This window comes from Capsella rubella, unplaced genomic scaffold, assembly GCF_000375325.1.
Source record: "Capsella rubella cultivar Monte Gargano unplaced genomic scaffold, Caprub1_0 scaffold_7, whole genome shotgun sequence".
NCBI classification, from domain to species: Eukaryota; Viridiplantae; Streptophyta; class Magnoliopsida; order Brassicales; family Brassicaceae; genus Capsella; species Capsella rubella.
This window is the reverse complement of record NW_006238917.1, coordinates 6,148,657-6,171,790: the sequence shown is the minus strand read 5'-3', so window position 1 is coordinate 6,171,790 and position 23,134 is coordinate 6,148,657. Positions and strand designations below refer to the sequence as shown.

The 23,134-nt window shown below is 39.3% G+C and overlaps 6 protein-coding genes across 10 annotated transcripts; 3 read left to right on the top strand and 3 right to left on the bottom strand.

Moving 5' to 3' along the window:
- The first annotated feature begins 1,000 nt into the window (after positions 1 to 1,000).
- On the top strand, positions 1,001 to 6,270 carry LOC17879205 (serine/threonine-protein kinase CTR1). Of its 3 annotated transcripts, XM_023778905.1 has the most exons (14): positions 1,001 to 2,404; positions 2,484 to 2,782; positions 2,901 to 3,045; positions 3,135 to 3,250; positions 3,631 to 3,839; positions 3,958 to 4,377; positions 4,482 to 4,522; positions 4,633 to 4,701; positions 4,790 to 4,890; positions 5,019 to 5,202; positions 5,299 to 5,367; positions 5,455 to 5,586; positions 5,724 to 5,918; positions 5,994 to 6,270. In XM_023778905.1, the coding sequence occupies exons 1-14, from the start codon at positions 1,574 to 1,576 to the stop codon at positions 6,009 to 6,011; spliced, it is 2,829 nt and encodes a 942-aa protein (XP_023634673.1). In that variant the 5' UTR covers positions 1,001 to 1,573; the 3' UTR covers positions 6,012 to 6,270. The 3 variants fall into 3 exon arrangements, with proteins under 3 accessions (XP_023634673.1, XP_006282544.1, XP_023634674.1); XM_006282482.2 differs by having other exon boundaries at positions 5,724 to 6,270; XM_023778906.1 differs by lacking the exons at positions 5,724 to 5,918; positions 5,994 to 6,270 and having other exon boundaries at positions 5,299 to 5,362; positions 5,455 to 5,538.
- A 96-nt stretch (positions 6,271 to 6,366) lies between these two features.
- On the bottom strand, positions 6,367 to 9,914 carry LOC17880228 (geranylgeranyl transferase type-2 subunit alpha 1). 2 transcript variants are annotated; one of them, XM_006285067.2, is made up of 9 exons: positions 9,842 to 9,914; positions 9,555 to 9,715; positions 9,278 to 9,440; positions 9,021 to 9,181; positions 8,836 to 8,940; positions 7,671 to 8,423; positions 7,403 to 7,583; positions 7,061 to 7,232; positions 6,367 to 6,989 (listed from the first exon to the last, which is right to left on the bottom strand). In XM_006285067.2, the coding sequence occupies exons 2-9, from the start codon at positions 9,668 to 9,670 to the stop codon at positions 6,604 to 6,606; spliced, it is 2,037 nt and encodes a 678-aa protein (XP_006285129.1). In that variant the 5' UTR covers positions 9,671 to 9,715; positions 9,842 to 9,914; the 3' UTR covers positions 6,367 to 6,603. The 2 variants fall into 2 exon arrangements, with proteins under 2 accessions (XP_006285129.1, XP_023634675.1); XM_023778907.1 differs by having other exon boundaries at positions 9,555 to 9,728; positions 9,842 to 9,893.
- A 102-nt stretch (positions 9,915 to 10,016) lies between these two features.
- LOC17880126 (protein SICKLE) lies at positions 10,017 to 12,219 on the top strand. Of its 2 annotated transcripts, none has more exons than XM_023778908.1 (3): positions 10,017 to 10,143; positions 10,287 to 10,617; positions 11,149 to 12,219. In XM_023778908.1, exons 2-3 carry the CDS (start codon positions 10,308 to 10,310, stop codon positions 11,814 to 11,816), a joined length of 978 nt encoding a protein of 325 aa, XP_023634676.1. In that variant the 5' UTR covers positions 10,017 to 10,143; positions 10,287 to 10,307; the 3' UTR covers positions 11,817 to 12,219. The 2 variants fall into 2 exon arrangements, with proteins under 2 accessions (XP_023634676.1, XP_023634677.1); XM_023778909.1 differs by having other exon boundaries at positions 10,104 to 10,199.
- A 283-nt stretch (positions 12,220 to 12,502) lies between these two features.
- LOC17880520 (protein ECERIFERUM 2) lies at positions 12,503 to 14,280 on the top strand. The gene is made up of 2 exons (XM_006285976.2): positions 12,503 to 13,015; positions 13,291 to 14,280. Exons 1-2 carry the CDS (start codon positions 12,578 to 12,580, stop codon positions 14,104 to 14,106), a joined length of 1,254 nt encoding a protein of 417 aa, XP_006286038.1. The 5' UTR covers positions 12,503 to 12,577; the 3' UTR covers positions 14,107 to 14,280.
- An 857-nt stretch (positions 14,281 to 15,137) lies between these two features.
- LOC17880974 (NADPH--cytochrome P450 reductase 1) lies at positions 15,138 to 19,530 on the bottom strand. The gene is made up of 17 exons (XM_006285875.2): positions 19,096 to 19,530; positions 18,902 to 18,961; positions 18,729 to 18,805; positions 18,581 to 18,638; positions 18,379 to 18,462; positions 18,264 to 18,300; positions 17,990 to 18,059; positions 17,633 to 17,824; positions 17,456 to 17,548; positions 16,836 to 17,061; positions 16,654 to 16,737; positions 16,423 to 16,574; positions 16,233 to 16,329; positions 15,934 to 16,161; positions 15,737 to 15,859; positions 15,535 to 15,648; positions 15,138 to 15,440 (listed from the first exon to the last, which is right to left on the bottom strand). Exons 1-17 carry the CDS (start codon positions 19,396 to 19,398, stop codon positions 15,360 to 15,362), a joined length of 2,079 nt encoding a protein of 692 aa, XP_006285937.1. The 5' UTR covers positions 19,399 to 19,530; the 3' UTR covers positions 15,138 to 15,359.
- Positions 19,531 to 20,011: 481 nt separating this feature from the next.
- LOC17880158 (O-fucosyltransferase 31) lies at positions 20,012 to 22,854 on the bottom strand. Its single transcript, XM_006285148.2, has 8 exons — positions 22,366 to 22,854; positions 22,201 to 22,263; positions 22,030 to 22,111; positions 21,858 to 21,928; positions 21,679 to 21,767; positions 21,387 to 21,590; positions 20,858 to 21,128; positions 20,012 to 20,780 (listed from the first exon to the last, which is right to left on the bottom strand). Exons 1-8 carry the CDS (start codon positions 22,510 to 22,512, stop codon positions 20,142 to 20,144), a joined length of 1,566 nt encoding a protein of 521 aa, XP_006285210.1. The 5' UTR covers positions 22,513 to 22,854; the 3' UTR covers positions 20,012 to 20,141.
- Positions 22,855 to 23,134: the final 280 nt, after the last annotated feature.

The following is a 23,134-nucleotide window of genomic DNA, read 5'->3' as shown; positions in this document are numbered from 1 at the left end:
CAAATCAAAAGTAATAATTCTAAGACGAATAAATTAATAGTGGGTTATCTGTATCAGTACTCTATAACAGAGACCCATGCATGTATCATAGCTTATTATGTCAATCATATTAAATAAATAGTATCAACGTATAAAAATCTTCCGATTGAAATTAGTGTATATGAGTCACGAGCTAAATCTGAAGGCTTCACCAAACCTAGGATGTAAAGGTATGAAAAAAACAGCTAAAGAAACACTCTTGTGAATGTGATTCATCCCTGTCTTGTTAGTTGCATGCTATTATTGTAGGACTCTTTCTTGCGTTGAGAAATAATATACAGAAACCTTTTCGTTTATTTTTATTATTTTTTAACATTAAGATAGTTGAGATTCAGAAAATAAAAAGATAGTTGAGATTCAGAAGATGAGTGTTTGGTTTTGGTGGTGGTATGAACTTTGTAAGTAGGAAACAAAAAGGAGAATCTAAAAGCGGTCACAAGTCACAGAAGACACAAACACATGTAATAAGCGAAAAAGGACGACGTTCATCTGCATGCGGGGAAAAGCAACCAAGCTATCACGAACTTCTTATGTTATCGTTTTCCAACAAAACAAATCAGTAGATATGTATCCAGGAGACATGTAGTCAAATATATTTATGATTTTCCTTACACATAACAATTTTCTTGTAACTAGATTTTAAAACTAAAACAAAAATAAATAAATGGTAGTAGATCAAATGATTTGTATAAAGACTTCAAACTTGTATAGTAATAGCAAAGAGATAATTTGACTAATTTAAGCACCTAGACATCCGCAAGATCTAGTGAAGCCATTAGTCATCCTTACCTAATAAAAAGTTTAAACTGCGCTCATGAGAAAGAAAGAGGGGAGATCAAAAAACAAGAAATGCATGGGAGAGTAGGATGATAATACACGTGTCATTATGCTATTGCATGAAAAGTATACGTGTAAGCTCGTCACATAAAGTTTCTTCTCCCATCCTTCTTCCCTCTTCTTCTTCTTTCTCTCCCGGCCCTCGAGTCTCTCCCATGTTAAAAAATGTCCCAATGCTTTTCAATGTTTTTTTAATTGGCCATTTCACATTTCTCATATATTTTATTCCCAATTTGCTTCTTTCCTTTCCTTCTTCTTCTTCTTCCTTCTTTTTTAGTTTGCCGTCCAATCTCAACACCTTTGACGCTCTCTCCTTGTTGTTCCAACAACAACAACAACAAAAACCCTATCTCTTCTGACTTCTCTTCCCCCTCCTAAAACCACCGTGTATTTTGGTTTCCCGGTGAAACGTTCGATATCTTCCACAGTCTTTTTCTTTTTCCGGTGGTTGACTATTGACCTACTGCAATCTGAACGAAATAGTAAGAGAACGGATCAATCAACCAAGCTCTCCACAAATTCAACTTGATAATTTTTCCTCTCTTCTTATTTATCTTCTTGATCGTCTCTTTTCTCTGGATTCAATGACGGGATTTGGTTGAAACGACGATACAATATCCCCCCCAAGCAAAGTTGCGGTTATTTCATTTCCTTTTCCATTGATCTGTGTGTGCTTTTTTTCAAATCAAACGAAAAAATGCCTCACCGGACTACTTACTTCTTCCCGAGGCAGTTCCCCGACCGTGGCTTCGACTCCTTTTCTCATAAGAATGTTCACCACGAGAAGAAAACTTCGTCCAACGTTGGTGAGAGTTTCGGATTCGAAAGGGATAATAAATCTAATGGACTCGGCGACAAGGACAAGGAAACAACTGTCTTCTCATCTAATCCTCTGCTTTCTAAAAGCTCTGCAGTTTCAGATCTTTTTAGCGATGACGATCGCAAGTCTAAGCAACTAGCCGCTTTCTATGAGTGGTTGGCCGAGAAGAAGGCCAATTTATCTCGCTCTGCCGCTACTACTGGACGCGTTAAGCCTACGCGCCTCTCTATGTCTAGCGACGCCGATGAGGAGAGAGAGCTTCTGTTGTCTCAGGCTGATCCGCTTCCCGCTGCTGCTACTTCCCCTGATTCCATCATTGTGGCTTCGTCTTCTTCTGCTCGAGCGATTAGCATGAATGAACGGAACATTGATCGGAGCTTTGATAGGGAGGTTTCGCTTCCTCGACTGTCTAGTGAGAGCAGCTTTGCCGGGAGTTTCTTTTCCGGGACGACGGTTGACGGTAATTTCTCCAATTTCTCGAGTCCCACAGACGCAAGGGAAAGTTCGACCACCACGCGTGTCTCTGTGACCAAGGAGGAAGGAGAAGTTGAGGTCAGGGAAGAGGGCAAAGAGCAAAGCTTAGCGCAGAAGTCAAAAGAAGGCTATTACTTGCAAGTCACGCTTGCTAGGAGGTTAAGCTCCCAGGCTAACCTGGCCACTGAGTTGGTTCATACACAGAGCACTGAAACTGTCTCCTACCGTTTTTGGGTACGAACTCATATATCCATTTGACCTTTTGTCTCGAATAGGATTGTGATTTTTCTGTTTTCTCTATCTTGTTTTCCAGGTAAGCGGTTGTTTATCATACAGTGACAAAATATCAGATGGATTTTACAGCATACTAGGGATGGATCCGTATCTTTGGTTGATGTGTAACAATTCCGAAGAAGGAAAACGACTTCCATCTCTTTTGTTACTAAAGGGCACTGAGCCGACTGATACATCAATGGAAGTGGTTTTGTTTGACAGACGTGAGGACTCGCGACTTAAAGAACTGGAGGACAAGGCACATGAGCTGTATTGTTCTTCTGACAACATGTTACTGCGCGTGGAGAAACTTGGTAGACTTGTTGCTGTTTATATGGGGTACACTTTCTCTTCTCTGATCTTCAGTTTTCTCCGTGGGTTTAGTTTTCTAACACCAACTTCATAGTTGTGCATATATACACGTAAGATTTGTGTGCTGAGGTTTTAGAGATTTTAGGGGAAATTTCCAGATGGAGGAAGGTGATCTTCAGATACGATGGAAACTAGTTAGCAATAGACTCAAGGAATTTCGGAAGTGTATCATTCTTCCTATAGGTAGTTTGACGATGGGCCTTTGCCGGCATCGTGCCCTCTTATTCAAGGTGAGTCAGCCATGGACTTACATAGTAATAGAGAAAGCTAGACTCTGATGTTATTGGATATTGTTGACTTGTTTATCATGAATATGCAGAAATTGGCTGATTGCATAGGTTTACCATGCCGGATAGCTCGAGGTTGCAGGTACTGTAAAGAGGGCCACCAATCTTCTTGCCTTGTCAAGATTGACGATGACAGGAAGATTACAAGGTTTGATATATAGGCTTCCCATTGGTTTTTTTTGTTTTACTCTCTGTCTACTTAACTACAGCCAGATTTCTCAGTGGGTTTACATATATATAAGTAGACTTTCAGGCAGTAAGCAAAAACTCTAATATTTAATTCCTGCACTGGTAGAATTTCATGGCATGGTGTTTAGGAAGTTCCTACTTGCTTCTATTTTAAAACAACTATTGATTCTTTATGTTTTACTAACAGATGGGTCTCTCCTCTCCAGGGGTCTAGTACTTGTGTATGTTCTTGATTCTGTGCTTACAAATAGTTGCTAGCTCCTGATAACCATTGAATTATTATTTTTGAGCTTAATTATGTTCCACATTCTGAGTATACTTGATATCATTTCTCAACAGGGAATATGTAGTTGACCTTATTGGGGAACCAGGAAATGTCCATGATCCGGATTCCTCAATCAACGGTGGAAAACAGTGTCAGGTTCCTTCACCTCTTCGAATGAGTCATCTTACAGAATATTCCAGGCCTTGCCTGCATATTACATCTCCTTGTCAGGTTGTAGAGTCAAAGGCTTCGCGCGATGTTTCTGAAAATATTAAACGTTCAGGTAGGCTGCAGTTAGCAGAGTATGTAATACCATTATAATTCAAAATCGTTAGTCAATAGTACTTGAGGTAGAGATGGAAGAAGATTATGATACAATTATGCTAATTGAATTCTTGTAGGGAGTCAAAGCCATGTACACAAAGAAAACGAGTTGCCTGATATTACAACGGCCATATGTTGTGCTCATGTTGATCAAACTTGCTTCACTAAGACATCATCAGTCGTTTTGTCAGAGACAGTTCTTCGAGTTCTACCACTTGATATACCAAACCTTATTGAAGACAAGATAGCCTCACAAGAAACCTGCAAAGAAGAAAATATATTATTAGAAGATACAATTGAAAAAACTCCTATCAAGCAGCCAAAGGGAGACTTATCAGTTGAAGCAGAGATAACAGAAGCTGACACTCGAAAAGATAGAAAAGGCAGGTTACCTGTTGACGCCATCTCACCCTACTTGAATATTGAGCCTTCTTTGGCATCAGATTGGCTGGAGGTCGCATGGAATGAACTCCATATCAAAGAGCGTGTGGGTGCTGGTATGTCCTTCCTCCATGATTTTTTTTTAGTCTAGAAAATATTTTTCTGATATATTATCCAAATAACAACAACTCTTGTGAAATTTTATCTACGTTCTTTTCAGGATCATTTGGAACTGTGCATCGTGCTGAGTGGCATGGATCAGTAGGTTTCAAATTTAAAAAAGTTCATCATTTAGTAATGTGTTGAAGTAGCTCCCACTCTGATAGATTTTTCAGCACAAGATGCTAATTATGTTTTTGTTTATGATGAAGGATGTCGCTGTCAAGATTTTGTCTATACAAGACTTCCATGATGACCAATTCAGAGAATTTCTCAGAGAGGTATGTAAAGCTACTAGACTAATCTCTTTTGAATGACTAACTCCATGAGTTCACTCCATAACTCTCAATCCTGTGATTTCGATTGAAGGTTGCAATAATGAAACGTGTCCGTCACCCAAATGTTGTTCTCTTCATGGGTGCTGTGACAGAGCGACCCCGCTTGTCAATAATAACAGAATATTTACCGAGGTATTCCATCCGCATAGTTAACCAATGTGTTTAGGCCAAAGTCACAAAGTTGAACATATACATGATGTTTCATCTTAAACCTATGCGTTATCTTTTAGCTTATGTTTCTGTCTTACTCCTTATAACAGGGGTAGTCTTTTCCGCCTCATCCATAGGCCAGCTTCTGGGGAATTACTAGATCAGAGGAGGAGGCTACGTATGGCATTGGATGTGGCCAAGGGGCTCAACTACCTACACTGTCTTAATCCCCCTGTAGTGCATTGGGACCTAAAATCTCCAAATCTATTGGTTGATAAGAACTGGACAGTGAAGGTAATGATGTTAAACCAAAAAGAAAAAAACTGTAGTGATACGTAGCCTCCCATCGTCCCTTTCTTCTGTCTCAGCCTAACCTTTCCTCTGTCTCAGGTTTGCGATTTTGGGCTCTCAAGATTTAAGGCAAACACTTTCATACCATCAAAATCTGTTGCAGGAACAGTAAGCTTTCCTATGATTTAATTACTGTGAATATGGAAAAATTGTGTTTTGACATGTGAAACTTCTTCTCTTTGTCTGATTTAACAGCCTGAGTGGATGGCTCCAGAGTTCCTTAGAGGAGAGCCGACAAACGAGAAATCAGATGTTTACAGCTTCGGAGTAGTCCTATGGGAGTTGATTACGTTGCAACAGCCTTGGAATGGGCTCAGTCCTGCTCAGGTAACAAACATTCTCTCCCCACCTCGAAAATAACATATGATTCTTCAAAAGTGGTGTTCACACATGAGTCAAGTGAGATACCTTTAGTGTTAGTGTTTTGTTATAGTATATGGTTTGAATCTTGGTCTGGTGATTAGGTAGTTGGAGCAGTTGCATTCCAGAACAGGCGGCTTATAATTCCTCCCAATACCTCTCCGGTTTTGGTTTCCCTGATGGAAGCTTGCTGGGCAGATGAGCCGGCTCAACGGCCAGCATTTAGTGGCATAGTAGACACACTGAAGAAGCTACTAAAGTCTCCGGTGCAGCTGATCCAAATGGGCGGAGACAAAGGGGTAAATCTAGCTAAATCAGCTCCCATTCTTTAGTTTATAAACTTAACTCTTACGGTACTAACATAAACACTGTAGGTGCTTTGCGTTGATTAGCTCCTGAATTTGATTTTAAATTAGAAAAGTCAATGAGACGAGGCCTTGCCTGGAAGAATGGAAGGCTCTCTTTTTTTTTTTCTTTGTGTTTTTGTTTGTATAGTAAAGGTTTTTATATGCTCTTACTTGCGAGACAATGAATAAAACATTATGAGATATGGTTTCTTGAGGTTGGAGACCGTTGCATTTGCTGTAAATTTGCAATCCATGTATGTTGATTGGTAAAACAAAAGTAACAGAGAAAGTTCTTTATACGTTACTATTTGGTGTTTGATTATTCGGTTTCAAAACGTTTCCATCGAATCAAAACCCAAATCCATTTGGGTATCTTCGATTTTGAACAAAAGGATTCAGATTTATAGGGAATGTAACCTAAATTTGATAAATAAAGGGTCATAATAAGACTGTTAACTGTTACGAAACAAGCGACAACAACAACAACCATCATCAAGAGACCCCAAATCGCTTTGGGATTTGATGATGTTAAGAAACAATGACAACAACAACAACAACCATCATCAACAGACCCCAAATGCGATTTGGGGGACTTGATGATCTATGGATGTAGTAGACAAAAATTTGGCCCTATGATCTAATTCCCAAGTTTCTTGCCATTGAGCCATACAAGCTTTGGCACAACCTGGAGGACAAAAGAGCTGAATTCTTCCCCTGCAATCTCGTTTCCTGCTATATCTAATTGTTTCAGATTCAAATCTCTTAACACGAGATACGCATCCCAGTATTTGTTGACCAATCCCGGATTCTGTTTTCTTACATCATCCTGAATCCAGTCTGAATTAGAGAGCGGTGAAGAACAAAGGTACCGAGTTGTGTCCACTGAGTGCTTGCCGATGTGGTTATGTGAAACATCCAACACTTTCAGCTGCTTCACATGTCTTAGAGAGTCCAGCGCTGAAAAATTTCGGATTCTGTTGTGACTCATATTTAGGCAAGAGAGAAGTTGCATTGCCTCCAATCCTGCGAGTCCCACATACACCATTTAATCACATCTACCACACAGATGCAACAACTGAAATCAAGGAACTTACCTTCAGTTGAATGAAGCTCATTGTGACTAAGGTCTAACATTTGGACAAACAGCAATTTCTTGACAGAAGCTATCCGTGATAGTGATAAGTTATTTAGCCGGAGACATACAAGATTGTTCATATCCCTATACCGAAAAAGGTATCTTGACAAGGATTCACTGCTTGAAGTCACCTGCATGAACATTCTCTTTATGAGTAGTAGGCATGATCAAACAGAAATCTAATTTAGTTTAGAATCAAACAATCAGCATTACACTGTAGATGAGAATGTAGGGAAAATAATACATATTTTAACAGCAGAAGCTCAACTTGAGATTCACAACCAAAAGAAAGACTACGCACCTTGTGGAGAAAAGCTACGCTGTGCTCATCCTTGTAGTACTGGTGATGCGAAGAATCCAGAGACATCAATTCGTTATACAGCTGGAGGATTTCTTCATAGTAAACACCTTTAACAGCACCATCCGACATCATAGCTTCAGAAGCCATCAAAAGCCTCGCAAGAGTGAGCTTTCCAATTTTGCTATAAAAGGAAAAAGAGCACAAAGTTCAAGTCTCTAAACTACAATTTCTCATTCCCATCGAAATAAATGAAATATATTGGTTATACCTATCAGGTAACTGACGAAAACATTCAATCTCAGAATCTATAGCGGCCTGACGCCATTTTAAATCAATCCCAGCGTTTAGCTGATCCAAAGTGACAAGACAGTTCAAATTCTTTGACTGTGCATCCAAAAGTTCAAAACCATCCGTCCATGAAACAATGCCCTCTTGAGAGTCTTTGGCGGTATCATCAACATGCACTGTAAAGAAAAACTCATACGGAGTGCTGAAATTAAATCCTCTGGAAGAAACAATTCCTGGAATGTTCCCAAGCCTGACTTTCACTTCGTATTCCTTGCTTTCACAAGGTTCTGAATATTTCAGACGAGCAACCCATACACAAGAAACTTGAGAGCTTCGATTCGAAATTGGTTTCCAAACAAGGTTCTCGTTTCCCTTTAGTTCAGAATCAATTATAACAGTCAACGAGCTTACTCCACCAACAGCTTGGTCAAAGTAGAGAATCAGTGGAAAACACCCCGTCTCAGAACAAAAAGTAGTGGAGTTAGAAGAAGAGCCATTCAAGCACCCAGCTCCAGATAGACTGACACCGGAACCATGCGAAGGCCAAGAGGAAGTGAGAAGAGGAGACTCCATATTAACAGTTTGATCAAGAAGCCAAAGATGGTAAAACCAACCACTTTGGTCATCTGGGTCTGTAAAAATAGCTTGATGTACAAATTCATATTCTTCAGGAATCTTTTCATCTGGCATAAACCCATCAACCCTGTTTACTAGCAAACTTGAAAGAAGTACACTGCAGAATTTCAAATAACCAAAAAAGGTACATTGTTAGCTAATAGCGCCTCTGATTCAGGCATGTATATATGGTGATGTGCATAGGAACACCTTAACGGTGTTTACTGAATCGAGAAGCTATAGTAACTAAGCCTTAGCTTGTGTAAGTATTCCATTAATATGTGGTAATAATATCAACCAAATAATAAACAAGCCAAGTAATCCAAAAATGAATGTGCCATCTAAGAAAGCTTCATATTGTCCATGATCAAATGCATTCAACCAGGGATGAACTCCATTTTTGCACTATTAACTACTTTGGTTCGAGGCATGTGACTATCAATCTAATGCTTCGGATTCTTAGAAAAGAAAAATAATTTTGAACATGTAAAATAGAGTTTCCATATAATTTACGATATAATCATGCGTACCTACGATTATGCCATGCAGAATAGTTGCTGAAATCTTTACTGATTTTATCATCTGTATACTGCAACTCATCCTGTTCTGACCTGTTGGTTAGCTCTACAACAAACCTGAAAAGAAACAACACATTTACTATGTAAGACATACACAATGCGCCTTAAAAAGAGTGTTGAGATTCCATAATTTTCACCTGCGATAATTCCAAGCATGAAAATTTCTGGGATCCAGCCTCTGGAGTTTATCCAACAGTACCAATTCATTCCCTGTGGAGGAATGCCCTTGACTCAAAACCCACTTTCGATGATGCCAAGCACCATAGGACTTAAAATTCTGCTTCAAAGCACTTTCTACCTGAGTTTAGAACAGAATTCACAGCAATCAATGAGCAGATACTGACATGAAGAGAGAAACTTGTTTCTTTCTTTACTTATTGGCAGGAAAACTCACCACTATGAGTTCTTCATTAAGAATTGTTTTGACCAAGTTTGGATCAGCACCAATTCTGGAAAGGCTATCCTCCACCGCAAGCTTCCGATAGTTCCATGCCGTGTACGCTTCAGGATTGATTTCTAGAAGCTTCGCGCTCAATTCCATAGCTTCCTTGGTATAACTAGAAAACCAAAAATTCCAGAACATACAAGTAGATGAACAAATAATTCTGTAAATTGAACTAAACTTTTGACAAATAAACTGATCAAATCGAAATGAAGAGAGAAGATTGTACATTTTTTCGTGATGATAAGCCATAAACTGAGACTGAAGAGACCGAAGCTTAACCGCTTTAGCAGCAGAGGCTGCTTCCTCTTCAGGCTTAGAAGACTTCCTTGGACGGCCGTGCATTCTTCTCCGCCGAATGCGAGAGTGGGATTCAACTTCTCCGTAAATCTGATCAGAAATTCTATATATAACTTATAAATCTATAAGACAAACACTAGATCGAGAAAAATCTAAGTGTGATCCAAATCTAGAAAAAAAAAACAGAGATGAATAAACTAAGAAGAAACAGGTCACCTGAAAGGAGCACGGTAGCGGCGTCGATCGAGAACGAACAACTGAGACGAGACTTTCGTTTGTTTTCGTGCAATTTATTAACAGATTGAGGGAACCATCTATTGGGTCCGGTTTAGTGATTTCAATCGCCGTAAACTAGTGAACCGGCTTTAATTGCAAAATACGGTTGAACACGAACCGGATTCTGGGAGTCTTCTTCGTTTTATGTTAGTGAAGGCTTTTTTGTTTCAGTTCAGGGTTTTCAATCCGACCTTTGGCGACGAGGAAGTGAAGATTTTTGGGGGAAACAGTACCTTGTGAAGGTTCGCAATCATGCTCAATTTTATTTTGCGATAAGTGGAGAATTTGGTGTTTTAGGGTCAGATTGTTTCTGTTTCTAATGATTTTACGTTGTAGCTCGTCTTTGGGATTGATTTTTAAAAAACTCTCCTTGTGGAATTTGTAGTGGATTCACCTGAGTAACACAATGGAAGATTCAGAGAAAAGGAAACAAATGTTAAAAGCAATGCGGATGGAAGCTGCTGCACAGAATGATGATGGTTCTACAGGTCTTGAAACCTCCGGGGACACAGCTCACCTATCCAATCCCTTGGCAGAGACATCCACTCACCAGCAGGATTCTTGTGAAACGCCAAGGTTTGATTATTACACAGACCCCATGTCTGCCTACTCTAGTTTCAAGAGGAACAAGACCCCTAAGCAACAATACGTCTCCTCTCCTCATCATCAAACCAGCTCTCCAGTACCACCGCCACAATTTCCACCGTCTGTTCCAGGTTCTTGTTTTCTCAGACTCTTGCTTGTTTCTGCTTTAATACCCTTATTTTCATTTTGGCTATATTCGAGTGAGCCAGAAGAAAGTAGTCCGCTGACCAAGTAGATTGCTTTATACCATGTCAGGTTAACTTACTCTGTGTTAGATAGCATGCTAGTTGGTTCTTGGTGAGTATAAGTATAGGATTGAATATATTCAGGAATTCAGTTGTGGTATTATCTGGCTTTGGGAGAGTTAGGTGGTATCTTCATAAAATCTTTAAGATATTTTTGTTCATTGTTAGTGTTTAGTCATGTGTTCTTGATTGTAATCGATAGTTCAAAATCATTGAAAGAAGAAAAAATTTCAATCTCATCAGGATAAACTTATTAACTTCAGCTACCTTAATTTGATATATCCCTTTATGTTTCACTTTCTAGCAATTGACAGTACTATGTTCACATCAGTTACAGAAATTCATTTATCGTTTGTGTTCTCTGTCTGACAATGACCAGTAATCTAGTTCTGATCCTTGCATTATAATTGTGAACAGGATCGTTGGGCAGTGAGTATCAAGCACATACCAATCATGGTGGTTTTCAAGCATCTCATTATGATGGTAATAATCTGCATACCGGACCAAGAGGGATGGGTCATCTTTCACCCTCACACAGAGGTTCACCCGTCGCTTGGAATAATAACTATAGGCCTCCACCAGTTAACCATTTAGGTCCACCTCAATGGGTACCTCGCCCTTTTCCATTCTCTCAAGAGATTCCTGACATGGGGAATAATAGATTTGGTGGCCGAGGCAGCTACAACAATACTGCTCCACAATTTTCCCACTACGGACGACAAAACTCTAACTGGGTTGGAAACACATATCCTAACTCAGGAAGAGGTAGAAGCCGAGGACGCGGTATGAACACAAGCTTTGGGAGAGATGGAGGAAGAAGACCCATGGAACTAGGGGCAGAACGATTTTACTCCAACTCCATGGCTGAAGATCCATGGAAGTATCTTAAGCCAGTCTTATGGAAGGGTTGCTCAGATGCTTGTAGTAGCAACTCAACAAGTCAATCCTGGCTTCCCAATTCTATAGCACCAAAAAAATCTGTGAACTCAGAAGCTTCCCACAAAGCTAGCAATAATCAGCAGAGTCTTGCTGAGTACCTCGCTGCTTCTCTAGATGAGGCTACAGGCGATGAGTCAAGCAATTGATCAGGACAATTGGCCTGGTGAATACATCAAGTACAAGCATCTGGAGTACCATCAGAATACCCGGAAAGATCACCGATGACTCTTTGGAACCAGGTATCAATGACTGTGTTCATTTTATTAACGAGACACAACAGCAAATGATGATCATATTGGAGTGCCCAATTAGGAGTTGAATGGTGGTTTCCATAGGGGGTGTTCTCCACTAAACTATTTAGTTTTTTTGTTCTTTCGCTCAAATTTTAGTTACTCTGCAATTTTTGTAAAATCATTATCAGGAGAATTGTTGCGTGGTTGTGTTTGAGTTGGCCCGCATTCGTATTCTTATCATTTATGCTACCAAGATACTGAATTTTGTTTTATTTGGATTCATGCAATTTTTAAGTAAAACTAATTACAGTACTAATAGTATATTGTAAAACCGAATTAAACAATCCTAGTTGGCTACAAGAGGTACATGTGCGTTTACTACTTGAAGCCTTGTGACAATAGTGAATGTAATAAAGGGTGGTCGTTGTTGGATGGATCTGATCACATAACTGTCCAAACCCTGTAGTTGCTAAACACCCAAATCCCACCAACATTTAATGTTGCCGTCACCGAAACAGGTGTCCGGTCCCAACTGTCCTTCATCATGATACCCATACCTATTCTCAACTCAACTTTCTTCCCAAACTCAATTAGAAAACTTTGGTATTTTATATAACACATCCTATTCAGGCACAGTAGCTGCACATCAGCTCTCTATCTCTAAACAAAAGAATATGGAGACAAGCCCAGTGACCGGTGTCAGGCTCTCTTCGGTGGTGCCTGCTTCTGTGGTTGGCGAGAACAAGCCACGAAAGCTTACCCCCATGGACTTAGCCATGAAGCTCCACTACGTCCGTGCCGTCTACTTTTTCAAGGGTAGACGTGACTTTACCGTCTCCGACTTGAAGACCACCATGTTTACTCTACTCCAATCTTACCATCACGTCTCGGGTCGGATCCGCATGCCTGAAAACGACGACGACCCTTCTGCTCTAGCCTTGCCTTACATTCGTTGCAACGACAGTGGCATACGCATCGTCGAGGCCAACGTCGAAGATTTCACAGTGGAGAAGTGGCTCGACTTGGACGATCGTTCCATTGACCACCGGTTCCTTGTCTATGATCACGTTCTTGGTCCTGATCTTATCTTCTCTCCACTCGTTTTCCTCCAGGTACAACACACACGTACACAAAATTTAGTTTTTATGGATTAATAAATTTCCCATGCAGGGGAATAAATAATGTTGTAAAGCAAATCTTTAGTAGTTACTATCAATTAAGTATCAAACATTCATTTGAAATTATTTCCATACGTTATATTAATTAGGGAATGAATCATAAATAAAATTGTGGAAGAGGAAATAAATCTTTTGTCACATGTGAAATTGAGTCTTTAGTATTGGTCTTTACTGGATCTTTTTATAAAACTTTGAATATCGTTTTTCAGATAACTCAGTTTAAATGTGGCGGGTTCTCTATTGGGCTGAGTTGGACCCATGTTCTAGGAGATGTGTTTTCAGCATCTACGTTCATGAAAACACTTGGACAGCTAATGTCCGGTCATGGCCTACCCGAACTCGTTTACCCGGAACCCCTTGAACTGACCTCTCATGCTCATAATGGTGAAGCTATTTCCATGAAAAAGATAGAATCGGTTGGCAAGTATTGGTTACTTACCAATAAATGTAAGATGGGGAGATACATTTTTAATTTTAGCCTCAGCCAAATTGATCGTTTGATGGCCAAGTACACCGCGCAAGACCAACCTCTTTCGGAGATTGATATTCTCTATGCATTGATATGGAAGGCGCTACTGAACATCCGTGGCGATACAGCCACAAATGTTATAACCATTTGTGACCGTAAGAAAACTACAACCTGTTGGAATGATGACTTGGTAATAAGCGTAGTGGAGAGAAAGGACGAACCAATTGGGATATCCGAACTAGCTAAACTGATTGCGGGTGGGAAAAGAGAAGAAAACGGTGTGATCAAGCGGATGATAGAAGAAGATGGAGGCTCTTCAGATTTTATCACGTACGGTGCAAACTTGACGTTTGTGAATCTTGACATGGCAGATATGTACGAGTTTGAGATCAAAGGGGGGAAGCCAGATTTCGTGAACTACACGATTCAAGGGGTCGGTGAAAAAGGTGTTGTTTTGGTTTTCCCCAAGGAAAAGCATGCAAGGATAGTGAGTGTGGTGATGCCTGAAGAAGAACTTGCAAAACTCAAGGATGAGGTGGCTAATATGATTATGTAACTTTGTATCTCTAGCTTGTTCTTGTGGTGTGCAACTACTATTTTCATTATTTACACTTCGTAATTTTTATTGGCATATTCGATATTTCTTTCGACTCTTCTTGTATTTGTGGCGAAATTGATTATCCAAATTGTTGGGAAGCCTAAATAAAAATGTGTTTTCGTCATTTACTTTCCCCGTGGCCAGACATTCATTTAAAATTGTATTTTTGGAATTGGTGATGGATCAGTATTGAATTGCAATAAAAAAATATGTAGTTTCTCTCACTCTCAGACTTGATTTTGATGTGATCTCCAACTAGAAAAAATTATAAGTAACAACTAATGTGGGTCTTGGACTATTAATGATACCAAATATTTTATTTGTATCATTATGTTATGTCTATTTATTTTGAAGTAGGATGGGATATGGAGTTTTTGTAGCGTGAAGTAAAAAAGAATGAGATGAAAGAGAGACACTATGCAGATTGCAAAAAAGGGATTTACAGAAGTTGTACGGATGTTAACGACTAATTAATGGCACACCATTTCAGAGGAGGAATGTTAATGTTCTCAGCTTGCATTCGATTTTTAAACCTAAACTAGTTTTATGTGCTGACAAAGACCAAACACCAATGAGATGTACAGTAACTTAACTACTTAAGCAATATAGTAGCATGCTTAATATACACATTCGTTGTGAGTGGGTATTGAATGAAATCACGTACACGGAGGAATTGACTATCCAACACGAAAAAGATGGGTTTGATTGAGGTTAATTGATGGAGTTTAGATCAAGACGTTTGCCTAACATACTCCAACGGGATATTGCAACAAATTTGATCTCCATGTCAAAAAAAAAACATTCTCACTTATTAATTCCTCAATTACACATGAGGAATTATTGTTTGGTGTCTACATTCGTAAACTGGGCATGATAGACACAAAACAGAATGATACATAGATTATAGAGCGAACAGAGATTGTCACTGACTCACTGTGTTTACTATGACTGCGTTTACCATCGACACTATAAAGTATAAAGGCATGGACTATAATAAAATCTTTTCGCTCTCCAGATTTATTTTATAGTTTATATTTTTGTTCATACAAAGACAACTTTGACAAACCACCATTCATGTTTGACTATAAATAAGCAAGTAGGAAAGAAGGGAGATTGAGAGAAACTAAACAAATAAATATCTAATTGGTAAAAAAAAAGAAGTCTTCGTTTCAAGAAACCTTGAAAAGGCAGAAAATTCCAATTAATCAAAATCACCAGACATCTCTCAGGTATCTTCCTTCAGTTTGAAGTTTCTTAACTATAGCCTCTGCCTCTGACGAACTCACACCTTCCTGGAAATTTGTAAAATAAAATCGTTGGGTCAATCTTCCAAGGAAGTAAACCAAGTCAAATACTAAAAATTCTAACAATGCTTCTTGTTCATACCTGCTCTATAACAATGGTGTGTAGAGTTCGGTGGACATCCTTCGCCATGCCCTTAGCATCACCACATACATAGAGATATCCTCCTTCCTGTATTAAATTCCAAACTTGTGCTGCCTGAACACAGATGAAATGCAAAACGAATCAGATTATTTGACATTCCTTTTCTCAAAACATGATGCATCCCTCCATATACAGTACTTACCTTCTCCATCATCTTATGTTGAACATACTCCTTCTGTGCTCCCTCACGCGAGAATGCCACAATGAGCTCAGATATTACGCCTTGATCAACAAAATTCTTTAGCTCATCCTCGTATATAAAATCCTGCAACATAAACATATGCAGCAGCTCAACATGATGACTCAGCAAATGACGAAATTGCTGTTTAAAAGTCTCACCATCCGTCGATTTCTACACCCAAAGAAGAGCAAAGATGAACCTAGTTCTTCTCCATTTTCTTTTAGTGCCATCCTTTCCTGCAGAAACCCTCTAAAAGGTGCAAAGCCAGTCCCAGGTCCCACCATAACGATTGGAGTTGAAGGGTTGGACGGTAACTTGAAATTAGATGATCGAATAAAGATTGGGGCTCCACTACATTCATGACTTTTCTCCGCAGGAACTGCATTCTGAGTTTTCAAAACTATTACAAAAACTAAACAGTGAATTGGTGGATACTAAAAGAGAAGGTAAGAAGTACCTTCATCCATGTCGAACACACCCCCTTGTGGATTCTACCAGTAGGAGTTGGACCATATACCAGTGCGGATGTAACATGAACTCTACTTGGCATTAATCTGAATTATAAAAAAAAAAAATAAGAGAGATATCGAAAAACAAGGGTAGTTTTCCTTCTGCCACAACAGATATCTCAAAAAGAATTAAATTACCTCGGCGAAGAGGAGATGGAGTAGTAACGAGGTTGTAGACGAGGAGCTATTGCAGCAAAAAATACACCTAGTGGGGGTTTTGCAGATGGAAAAGCAGCCATCACCTCTAACAGACTTCTCTGACTTGCAACAATCCATTGTGAATACTCATCCTACAGTAAAGAAACCGACTGTTTTAACTAATGAGAACTTAAAATCAAGAGAAAAATAGACACTCCAGTAATTCGCAACCTTTCCATCAGGTGATGTCAGGTTTTTGAGTTTCTTGGCTTCGCTTGGTTCAGTGGCATAGGCCGCCAAGGCAACTAACGCAGACTGAAACAAACAAAAAAATGTTTAATATTTGGGATAAGCAAAGACCAAAGCAACCACAAAAATTAATGTGAGGCTAATCACAAAATATAGATGTTAACCTTTCGAGGAGGGTTCAAAAGGTCTGTGTATCTTGCCAAAGCAGTCCCAAGTGTGCATGGACCAGGGAAAGGAGGCGGCACTGCGCTTCCTAACGGGGAGCCATCTTCCTTATCAGCATGTATGGAAAATACTAAATCTAGAGAGTGGCCAAGCAATTTTCCAGCTTCTTCAACTATTTCAACATGATTTTCCGCATATACACCTACATGGTCTCCTGTTTCATATCTGAAAGAAATGCAATAGTTTTTATAGGTGGGTTTCCAGTGGTGAAATTTTTACAGGAAAAATCAACTATTGACTAAAAACATCGAAATCAACATGTCAATGTAAAAGCACACACAGAAAACTAATGTTATTGCAGAAAAAATATTGAAGCTATTCAATGTGAAAGTTTTTTTTCACATGACCCAATGTGACTGATATTTAAACCTATATAGTCCTTGTAATAAAACTCAAGAGATTGACATAGTCCTACTAACTGAAAGAAAAAATTGAATTTAAAGCAAAATCTCCCAGTTCACTCTAATATAAAAACAAATAGTCTACGAGAGTTGGGATAACTGGACTGCCTTGTTTTAATTCAAGGGTAGAATGCAATAAATTATGTTTGGATACTTACGTAATAGCAGTCCCTGATATGTCGAACTCGAGATGGATGCAAGACCGATCAGATTCAGGTGTATGAAGCTCCCTCTGCACAGCAACATCAACTCTGTTTGGAAGGAGAAGCAATTTTTAGAATGTAACCGAAACTGTAATACTATTCCAGTATTTATAGCACACATCTTTACAATACCTGAAGGGATGATGAATGTCAATTGCAGTATTTCCGTTGGCCACATTTGAGTCCATTGATTTCTCGGATGTAAAACTAGGATCATGAATCACCAGCCGGTATTCAGGAATAACAGCTGTATAGGGAGTTACCACACTTATATCATCCTCGTCCCTGAGAACCTTGTCTAGTTTAGACCATAACGATTCCTTCCTACAAAGCACAAAAAGCATGAATAATACAGTATTGCGACCCTTACGAACACATTAAACAAGTCAACTCTGAAGACTGTAGAGTCATTGTCTACAGGAATACAGTAAAAGGACTAGAGAAAGTCTTTCAAAAGAGAGAACAAAAAGCAGAGACTCAGAAACAAACCAGGCATTAAAATCATCCTCGATGCTCTGATCATCATCTCCTAGACCAACTTCAGTAAGGCGCTTTGCACCTGCATTGAGTGATGATACCAGTTACGTTTTACCTCATGCACCAAAGAGACTAGGAAATGGGGATCCATGTAGCCAGACAGGAAAGAGGAAACATTTGGCACTATCTTAGGTAAAAACATAGCATAAATATTTCCTGCGCCCTCATTCCAATATGGCAATATCTAGTATTACCCACGACTGTAAACATACTCGTGTTCGCATACCTTTCTTACAAAGCTCTTCATCAAGAACTATCCCAATCTGGTCCAAGAAAATTACCGTCAGATAAGATCAGAAGAAAATCAATAAGATAGACAGAAGCATTTTCTCACAAGCTACCTTATTAAAGTGTTCATACTGGCGATTACCAAGAGCAAACACACCATATGTTAGTTGTGGAAGACTTATATCCCGTTCATTTTCCTGGAAACATGCACACAGAGTATTGAGGCTACAAACCTCTGTAAAAATCTACACAGAGCAAATCAAATCAAATCTAAAATAAAAATAAACTTCCGCTTCGATATATTTCAGGACAAACCTCCGTAAACCATTTGTAAAATCTAGCAGCATTGTCAGTAGGCTCTCCGTCTCCATAACTAAAATACGTAATGAAATAAATGAATGAATCAAACTATTGGATGGTTAGATCGCAAAAAGAAATCATAATCGGATTGGATAAATCTTACGTAGCAACACAAAAAAATGCCAAAGATTCCTTCTTCAATTTCTCTTCATATTGGTCATCATCAGCAGCATAGTCATCCTAGTTAAACACATACACCAGCAAAGGAACAATTCAATATAGGGTAGTTTAAACTAGTGGAAAGTGAATAGAAATCATACTGCAGGCAGATCATACCAAGTCAATGACTCTGACAGAGGCTTTTTCATATCTGGCTTTGATTTCTTCTGATAATGCCTACCAAACAAAATGAAACTGTTTCTGAAATGACCCGACTCACAAAGAACCAACCAATATTTGAATCACACCAATTTTTGAATCATATAGATCAAATTACAACTCTAAAGAGTTATATAGAGCAGTCAAAGCACCTTAGCAAATCCCTCAGCAGTTCCAGTCTGAGTACCGAAGAAGATAGAGACTCTAGTCTTGCCGGATCCCAAATCCACATCGTCGTCGTCGTCCTTAGACATAAGAGACTTAGGGATGACCAAAGGCTTAAGCTCCCGGCTCTGATCCGCCGTAGATTTCCTCCATAACAAAACAACAAAGCCAGCTACAAGAGCCAAAGAAGTGGTTGCAATCACAAGGACGACGTCGTCCGAAATCGAATCGGTCCCAATAATTGACTTGAGCTGCTTGAACAAATCGGAAGCATACAAAGCAGAGGTCATCTTCGTCTCGATTGAGAAGCTTCCCCGTCAGTCAACTCTCTCTCTCCAGGGTTTGAGGGATACAGGGGAGAGATCGAAGAGGAAGAGGAAGCACCGAAGCAGAGAGAGTTGCAGAGGAAGCAAAGAGGGGCTTATTTTGTGTGTGTGTCTTGTGTTGTGTTGTGTTTTCGGTGGTGGGGCGTTGAATCTGTGTGGGCCCCCCTTACTTTTCTTATTGACTTTTCCTTTTTTATTTTCTTACCTTTGTCCCAAAAAAAACACTTTCACCCTAATTTTTTTTTTATGCTAATTTTTTTTTGTCATAACTAATTACAGTAGTCGAATATAAAATCATTTTTTTTATAAAAAAATAAATTGCATGGTTGTCTAATGTCTAGGCCCCCTTTTGAAGAGTATAAGTTTGTATAAACCATATCATTTATAAATTTTGGTTGGTGGTAATAAGAATCTGAGGCAGATTGCGAATCCGTTTAATGAAAGGAAAAAAATAGATTTGATCAGTAGCAAATCATTGTCCGTCCACTCCAAAAATAGAACTTCCATTCAAAGTTTGGTAACAGTGTTGTATGAGTATGCATGCAATTGCAAACATATTAGTTTCTTCACTTTTGCGTTCAAAGTAAAACCTTTTTTTATCAAGACAAAAGGGTATATTACTATATTGTATGAGTTCCTCAGCTAAAAAAAACAATCATATCTTAGAAAGAAAGATCAGTACAGATTGGGGACAAAAAAGGTGAAAGCTAAGCTACTTTACACATGCAATCAGGAGCTGGATAAGTGTATATAGACTGCTTCTGCTTGCGTAGACGAAGCTGCCCATGCCTGTTCTTGTGCCCATTCACTACTGCTCCTTCGAACTCAGACCAGTCTAAGCTCTTGTTCACTAATACCTGTCCTAACAGTATCATGTTGGGTCTTATGGTTTTCAGATTCAAGTAGGCTCTGTGTGCCAGCAATGCGTTGTGCATATTCCCAGGAGATGCCGATATGAAGATATCGCTCTTCATGCTCACGTAGTAATCGACTGCCGCCATTAGAGAAGCTTTTCCTTCTACATCTGCCAGTTCCTCTGCAGAGGCTAGGCTTTTCTTGTTTTCCACCCCTGGGAACAGCTTACGCAGGGTCGAGATTCTTGCTTCTCCTCCGTATACCTGGTGTGAAGCTAGATAGAGACGGGTATTGTTACTGAAACCCAAAGCTGAAAGCAGTAAACCAATCTCTTCTGGTGTCAATGGGCACCGTCCTTTGTTTCTTAGCTCCTCATCTGTGAACTGTGAATTTAAGACCCGTCCTTGCCAAATCACCTGACGATATTTTGCCAGCGCCAGTTTCTCTGCTTTGCCACCTTCAAAGTCACAACCTGAATGAGCAGCCATATCCTGAAAATTACACAAAATTATGTCAACTAGGAACTACTGCCAGGAATTGAGCACATTTTTGAGAATGAATATCATACTTTGTCAAAACGAAGATGAAGCACTGCAAACTTTCCAGCTCCAGCTTTTACGATGGTGTTTATTCTGTCTGTTGGATCCATAGTTCCTGATGCTCGAGAGATGGAAGGAGGATACCTTAGTCGATGCACAAGAGCGTCTCCTAGCTCTTGAATACGAGGAACAAAGTTTAATGCATCAAAATTTACTTTACACCGTAACCGCTGTATACTTTCAGGCAAATTGTCAAATGCCAAACGGTGAGAGAAAGGCGCAACAGCAGCGATGCCATAACTGCAGATAAGAGTGGATAATTCATATTAGTAACAGTGCACTGAACTATTGCAAAATTTAGTTCCTCCAATAGCCAAAAACACACATGTCGTCAATCATCTATGAAAAATTTAAAAATTGTTACTTCACAGGAAATCATCTGCATGAAACACCCTTTAACTTTGTCTATAAAGCATTTCACACGTCATCTATAGTATCATATTTTCCAGGACATAACAATACAGCCATTCCTGATCACTAGGTTTAGAGGCCACAAACCTCTGAATAACGGGCAATACATTTTCCAAATACCACTCTGCTGAAGCGTGAACAGGCGCAGTCTTAATCCTAGTAGCTCGAATACCTGTGGCATAATAATCACGCGTGCTCCAGGCATACTGTGTTGGAAGATCTCTAACAATCCGCACCTCGTCTTTAAGGACACTTATATAGTGCTCCACATCAAATATATCTGTGAAGGAACTACAAAGAAATGCCATTTCATTAACAACAGAATTCATCAAGGTACCAGCAACTTGAAGTTTCATAGTAGACTCATCAAATACAGTACCTTGAATCTTGCCAAACAGGATTTACTTCAAGGCGTGGAATCACAAGTGTAACGTTCATAATCTTGGCAACAGCAACAGCATCACATATCTGCAGAAACAACAGGAAAAGTCACAAGGGGAACCACCATAAAACTCTATATAAAATTGACAGCTGCATAACAAACCAGATGCTACTCACCCCCATCCTTTGTTGATTTAGTCCGCCGTCAAGGAATACCTGAAGAAACCCTTGAGACTTCTCCGGTAAGGCTGTAATGAGTGACGAATACGTCAATCAAATTTACAAACTTTTCAGGGCACATAAATGTAAACGATGAGAAAAGAAGAAAGCTTTGATTTTAGAAACTTACGAGACCCTCTATAAGATAGAGTGCAAGGCTTCCAACCTTGATCTGGCAAGGGAGACCATAACTCAACCTGTTGTCTGATCGACTGCCCATTGGTTCGAGGTAGACCAAAATGTTAAAAGGAAGATACATAGATAAATCAGAGAAACTGAGGCAAAAAAAAAACCCACTTACAATTTGTCGATCAAGAGCGCCTTGGAGCAAGCGCAAATGTCTAGGCCTTGGAGCATTCCATTCCTGCAAATGTTGCCAACATTACTTTAGCTTCACAGTCTCAATATATGAAATCGAAGAAAAGTAATATTCATCTCCCCAAATGGATCAAAGAGAGAGACTGACGGAGAAGAGAGAAGGAGAGGCGCGGCCAAGAGGGCGGAAGAGATTCGGGGACAAAATCGGGAGAAGGAGCACGAAAACACCAGCAAGAGCTGTCTTCTGCGACTGATTAAGGTTCTGCAATGGCTGAAGCTGCTTCATTTGGAGCATCGATTCAAGTTCAACAAACAAAGTGGAACGATAAAAGACAACCCCTTATTCTAAAATCAGCGACGAACGAATAAAAGACCAAACTTTGTCGGTGTATCTTCTCATCCTGAGCATATCTTCTTGATCCGGAAGTTTGGGAAAATCCAAATTGTTGAAATCTGATGAAAGCACGGCAGTACTTGAAACTGGTAACAGAGATGAACCGAAACAGAGATAAAAGACGGGAGATCCAAATTTTAGGACACGAGTTGATACTTCCGGTTCTGATTGGAGAGAGTCTCCTCGGGTATATGAGTCAAAATTGCTGCAATGCAATTTCAGATCACTTGTAGTGAAAAACAAAAATAAAAAAAAATAAAATTGGGCAGCTATAAAAAACTATATTATTTCGCCTCTAGTTTTCTTATGATTTAGGATTGCTGTTTAGCTTGTGAATCGTAATAGTTTGGTATTAGTCGATATGTGTCGCATTTCCTTATTATGCGCATTCATCATATATCAAATGCCATTGATTGGGATTATTTATATAGGGTGCATAATAATTAGATTAAATCTCAAGCATGTTAAGAGGCCCTATATTTGTCAGTTTCAAATCTTGCATTACATATTGTATATGATTACG